The 6000-nt window shown below is 51.0% G+C and overlaps 1 protein-coding gene across 2 annotated transcripts in view; it reads left to right on the top strand.

Moving 5' to 3' along the window:
• XPO6 (exportin 6) overlaps window positions 1–1558 on the top strand; it is a 94310-nt gene extending 92752 nt beyond the window's left edge. For both annotated transcript variants that reach the window (XM_008530942.2, XM_008530943.2), the window contains one exon: window positions 847–1558. In XM_008530942.2, coding sequence (XP_008529164.2) covers window positions 847–948 — 102 coding nt within the window. In that variant the 3' untranslated portion in view covers window positions 949–1558. The remainder of the gene's footprint in view (window positions 1–846) is intronic.
• Window positions 1559–6000: the final 4442 nt, after the last annotated feature.

A 6000-nucleotide genomic window follows, 5' to 3' on the forward strand; every position in this document is an offset into this window, starting at 1 on the left:
AGGTTAGTAAAGTGTTGGTGGAGTGGAGGAGAGCTGGAAGTGCCTTCAGCTGTTTTCTGAGCCTCACCTGTCAGCCAAGGTTTCAGAAGGGATCGCCTTGGCACCACCAGCCAGGCAGGGGGCTGACTGCTCTGTGATGGGCACCATTGAGGTTACTCCCCATTTGGACCTACAGTCCAGCATTCACTAATCCCGATCTAAAGATGAGGAAGTGAACCTCAGGCAGTCTTGGAGTGGCATATGGTAGAGTATGGGGTTCCAGCTGCGAGCGGCCTTCTCCATGCATAGTCTGTGGCCCAGCGGGCTAGGTGTCAGGTGGCCTGTGGGCTACTGTTGGTGTGTCACTCTTGACTGGTAGGGCCTGCCTGGAGCCCTGGGTGGAGGAGGAATCTGCGTACGTGGCTCAGCTGGCCGCGGTGAGGGAGAGTTGTGCATTGGTAGCCATACCAGTGTTCATGAGCAATTCCAACCTGGACCCCCTTCCCTTCCTATCTGTGTAATCTGAGGCGAGTTTTTTAATCTCTCTGTGCTTCGTTTTCTTCGTCCTTAAAATGGTGGCACTAAGAGAACCTGGGTTGCAGGCGTGTGGTGAGGATTGAGTGAGTGTGTGTCTGAATTTCTTGGGACAGGGCCTGGCATTTGGTGAGCACTAGGGAAGTCTTAGATGTGGTCCTTTTTCTCCTGCAGTCCCTTTGCTGACACACAGTGCAAGAAAGAGTGGGAGTTTTGAGTTCTGTAAAATGTTCCTGTAGTTCCGAGGCACACTGGGATGGAAGTGGCTGGTAGGGTGGCTGGGTGATTTGGGGTGCTTGGGGGTTGGGCTGCAGCTGTGCCCCTGCCTTCCAGGACCTGCCCTCGTTCACCCAGAATGTGCACAGGCTGGTCAACGACCTGCGTTACTACAGACTCTGCAACGACAGCCTGCCCCCTGGCACTGTGAAGCTCTAGGCATGGCCTGCTTACCGCCCGAGGGACACAGACGCCTGCCGTTGCCACCTGCACCACCTCCACCTCCCACCCCAGATACCTCCCAGACGAGTCTCGGCCACTCCTCGGATTCTCGCACCCTGAGCAGCGTTGCTGGCCCCCTGCCCTCTCCACACTCCTCTCCTGCTGCCCACCCAGCAGAACTGGCTTCAGGGTGTTATCTCAGCACTGGTTGGAGTGCCCAGGGCATTTGGAGCAGGCAGAGGGTTGTGTGCCCAGCTACCATGGAGGCACTGGGAAATCCTGTGGGATGGGCCGTGCAGATCATGCATTTATCAGTCATGAGGCAGAAACACCAAGGACAGCTTATGACAGTGCCACCTTCTCACCATTCCACCTCCCCCGCTCCCCGGCCCAGCCGGCTAAGGAGAGACCTGATGTTGGAACTATGTTGGCACTTCTGTCAAGCCTCTCCTTCCCGCCCCCACAATTGCCTTGAAGTCTCTGCTCTTTGTCAGAGATTTGCAGACTCATGGTTTTTTTGTTCTTGTTTTCTCATCATTCCATTGTGATACTAAGAAACTAAGAAGCTTAATGAAAAAATAAAATGCTTATGTTGTTGTTATATAAACGCTGGGTAGGGAGCTTCTCTCCACTCAGAACCTCCTCAGGACCAGCATCCCAGTGAAGGGGCCATCCTGGTGGGGAGCAGGGCAGTGAGGGATGAGGCGTGTTTGTGCTCTTGGAGAGCACGTCAGAGGGAGACTAACTTGTGTAGGGCCTGGCTGCATCCCACCATCTTCTAGATAACATCTCCTTAAGCTGTGTGAAGATCCAGGGTCCCGCGGTCTTGTATTTGAAGATAACAGGGGACTTGGTCTCACTGACAACCTGGTGTGGAGCCGCCACCACCCCTCCAAGTGTGGGCTCCCACTCCTCCACCTCCCAGAGACTGGATCCCTTCCCAAGGCACCCAGCCGGGAATTGTCCCTTAGTGAACTGAAGTCTCACTTGAGGACAGCAGGGACGTGGAAGCCTCATGATGGATCGTCTCAGAACAGTGGGAGGGGAGGAGAGAGGGTGTAGCTATGTGTGAGGGGTGGAGAGTTGGTGGGACTCAGGGCTTGTGGGTGTGTCTGAGAGCTGAGGCCTTGTCCAGCCATTCATGTGTGGGAATGGCACTTGTCCTCGAAGTTTCTGGGATAACGGATCAGCAACTCCTGCTTTAGGTGTCACAATGACTGGACAGACAGGACTAGGGGAGGTTTTAATGTGGAATACCACAGCTGGCGGGAAGAGGTTGCTCACCTGAAAGTGAGGGTGGTGGTGGTCCATGAAGGGGGAGGGTGGCCGTTGCCTTGTTGATAGAACTGGGGAAGAAGAGAATTGAGGGCTGATGGTTTCTGAGGCCTTTATAAAGATCGCTGAGGCCAGGGGGAGCTGGTTTTGATGGGGGCGGGGTGTGTGTGTGTGAGAGTCAGCTCCTCGTTCCCTGTCAATCACAGATTCCCAGCTGCAGCTAGCTCCACTTCAGAATTCGGAGAGGAGGGAACTGAAACGCCAATCGCTCTTCTGCAGAAAGGAATTAACATCCAATTATTCCTGGGCTATAAATACCGCCTCACCTGCCTGCTAGGGAAGGCCTGGAGCACTGTCTATGCCTGAGATTATGAAAGAGCTTTTTGAATGCCTAGAGATGGAGAGGGTGAGGGGATGGTTTTGTCTCCTGGGAGCCTCACCCTTGGACAGAACCCAAGGCAGGACTTGGGATAGCAGAGGAAAGGGTGTGGGGAGTAGGGTAGGCTGGGAGGGATTTTGTTACAAGACTGATGGGCATGGCACCAACTGTGTGGGTTCTGGTGAGCTCTCAGTCCTTGGAGGTGTGCAAGTAGAGGCTAGGAGGGGGGTCGGTCAGATTTCTGACCTGATTCCTCTTGTCCACAGTGCCCCACATAAGGCTCGGCACAGAGTGGGCCTTGAGTGTGGGTGGAATTGGATGAATTTACAGGCCCTTGATAAATCCAGAAATTGTCTTTGCGTTCTGAGGAAGGGGAGTGGGAAAGGTGAGAGATGGATGGTAGGGAGCCTTTAGGTCAGTCTCAGCCGGGCACAGATGATGGCAGGGGGTTTTCAGTGAGGTGGGCTGCTTCCCCTGGTGCCTTAGCATGTCAGGAGGCTGTCCTGGCTCCATTCTGGGGCCCATGTCCTGCTTTCCCTCTGTTTTGTGTCATTTCTGTTTGCTAAAGGTACAGCACTGGCTTTGGGAAGGGGTCTGATAAAACATTTATCTTCACAATTTCTGGCATTTTCCTACTGCCTACCATTGGCCTTGCACAATGGGGGGTCAACTTTTTTTTAACAGCCTATTTTTTCTCCTGACTATAAAATGTTGTAGAAGAATATGTGAAAAATGCAAAAAACTAAAAAAGTGATCTAATCGCACTGCCCAGAGAAGACCACTGTTAATATTTTGGTGAATTTTCTCTACACATTTCCCTACATGTGTATAAATATGTGTGTTTTTGCTTTTCCTTTTGTTTTTTTTTTTTTTGTAAAATTGAGCTTCTGTTGTTTTGTAGTCTCCTTTTTATTTACCTAACATCTTATGACCATTTTCTCAGGCTATTAAATATTTTAAGACTTTTTTTTTTTTTTTTTTTTTTTTGGTGAGGAGGATTAGCCTTGAGCTAACATCTGTGCCAGTCTTCCTCTATTTAGTATGTGGGACGCTGCCACAGGATGCCTCGACGAGTGGTGTGTAGGTCCACGCCCAGGATCTGAACCCACAAATCCCAGGCCACCAAAGTGGAGCAGGCGAACTTAACCGCTACACCACTGGGCCAGCCCCTAATACATGATTTTTAATGGCAGATGCTATTCCATCATGTGGATGTACCATGATTTGTTTATAGTTTTTCTTGTTACAAGTGGTGCTGCAAGTGCACATCGTTGTACGTAAATCTTGGTGCTTGTCTGATTGTTTCCGTAGGTTCAGTTCCTACACATGAAATTGCTGGGTCGATTCTTTTGTCTTGTGATAGATAGTGCTGGGGCCTAATTTCTATTTTGAAGAAGGATAAGAGTTACAGACTTCAGAGTTGCAAAATGTCTGAGCTATAAGGCTCCGCTGAGGTCATTTGACCAAATCAGCCCCTGGTTTTGTGGATCTTGGGGACTGGGGCCCAGGGCCCCCTGGCTGGTTAGTGGTGAGACCTAACCAGGCCTGCTGCCCACTTCTGAGCAACAACATTGTCCTAGAGTAACATCTGTGCAGGGCAGCTGGGACCAGGGAGAGGAAAGAGCTGATAGTTCCAGCTGATTCCTTGAGCCTTGACAGGAACCATGATCGATGGTGGTTCATTAATTTAACAAACATTATTTATTGAATGCCTCGATAAGCCAAGTGTTGGCTGCAAGTGAAGAACTTAGAGATTAATAAGACACAGCCCATGCCTGCAAGGAATTCCCAGACCAGTGAGGAGACAGACAGGCAAACGGATGTTGCAGAATGGTGTGCTAAGTACTGTGATGGGGGTTGGGAGTCCAGAAAATGGACGGAGGGTTGTAGAGGGAACTGGAGGAGGGCTGAGGACCAGGGGAGGCTTCGTTGCAGGTGACGATCATCTGAGCAGGCTCCTGGAGAGTGTGAAGAAACTCACCAGTGGGCAGGTGAGTGGAAAAAGGGTCATGGCACAGGTGTGATGGTGTCGAGGCCGGCAAGCAGGCTGGGGCCAATGGGAGACATTTGGAGATTGCCAGGAAGCTTTGATGGGGAAATGGATTTTTTTTTTTTCCCAAACCAGGACGTGTTGGGTAAAAAGAGACATTATCAGCCATAATTTTGGGACAAGTGTAAACTGGGACTTCTGGTCTCTCTAGTCTTGGAGGAGAAAGTCTCTGCCTCTGTGAGGCTTGTCGTGTCATCCAAGATGGGAAAAGACGAAGTCCCACCAGCATTCTTCCTTTAACTTCGGCTGCAGCAACCAGGTTCATCAGGAGGAGTCAACTCTGACCTGGGCCCAAGCACCAAGACAAACAGATGCAGAGCAGTGTTGCATTCTAGGCAGCGAGCATTTTGGTGAATGTGGTATGCCCGCTGGGTCACCTCCAGGACCAGCTCTTGGGGAAAGCTGGGGTCTTCCCTGATCCTCTCAGACTAAGTTGGCTGCCCCCCGCCCCCCGGCTTCCTCCTCCTCCTCAGCTCTCCTGAACTCCCTTGACAGGGGCTTCCTCACTGCCCCCACGGCACCTGTGTCCCCAGTGCTCAGCTTGGTGTCTGCTTGAACACCTGGCCTTACCTTTCAGGGCTCCTTAGGGAAAAGCACTGGCGTGAACGGCTCTTCTGTGAAGGATTTCTTTAGCTCAAGGACTCCGTTTTCCACTCTTGCCTGTCTGCATCCTTTGGAAATTTCTTTAAAGAGCCGTGTTAATTAATTGGCTCAGACTGTTGGAGTTGGTGGGGTGGTGGGTTTCATAGCAGACAAACAGCCTCCCAGCCTTGGGTAGTGCCGACCAGAAGCTGGCTCTGGGCCCCCAGGGACCCGGAAGGGCTTAGGTGCCAGCCAGGGTGGGGCTGGGGGATGGAAAATTAATTACTTAAATGAAACATCCAGCAGCTCCACAGCTCTGACATGTAGGTGGGCATTTTGGCAACAGGTATATTTTATTTATAAAAATAAGCTTAGTTTTAGTTTTTTTCCTCCTCCTCTTTATTGTAGAAATAATACATGTTCCTTGCAGATAAGCAAAAAGAAGAAAATAAAAATCCAAGTCATTTAAAAACTTCTCCATGAGTGGCCTTCCAGACCCCCCGCCCTTGCATTTATGTACGTGTACCCATCCACACACCTCTTTCTCTGAGCGGGAATGACATGCTACATGCATGGCAGGGTTCTGCGCACTTGGGCTTCTCTGTGCATGCACGTTTGTTGATGGGTCACACGAGCCCTAGAGGCCCCAGCTGTCAATGGCTGTTTTCACCTAAGCCATGACTTGGGCCAGGGAGGTGGACAAAGCCTCTAGAACATTGTGGGAAGTAATCTCTGGGACCGCATCCCTCACACCCACGTTGGT

Source organism: Equus przewalskii, chromosome 12, assembly GCF_037783145.1.
Source record: "Equus przewalskii isolate Varuska chromosome 12, EquPr2, whole genome shotgun sequence".
NCBI classification, from domain to species: domain Eukaryota; kingdom Metazoa; phylum Chordata; class Mammalia; order Perissodactyla; family Equidae; genus Equus; species Equus przewalskii.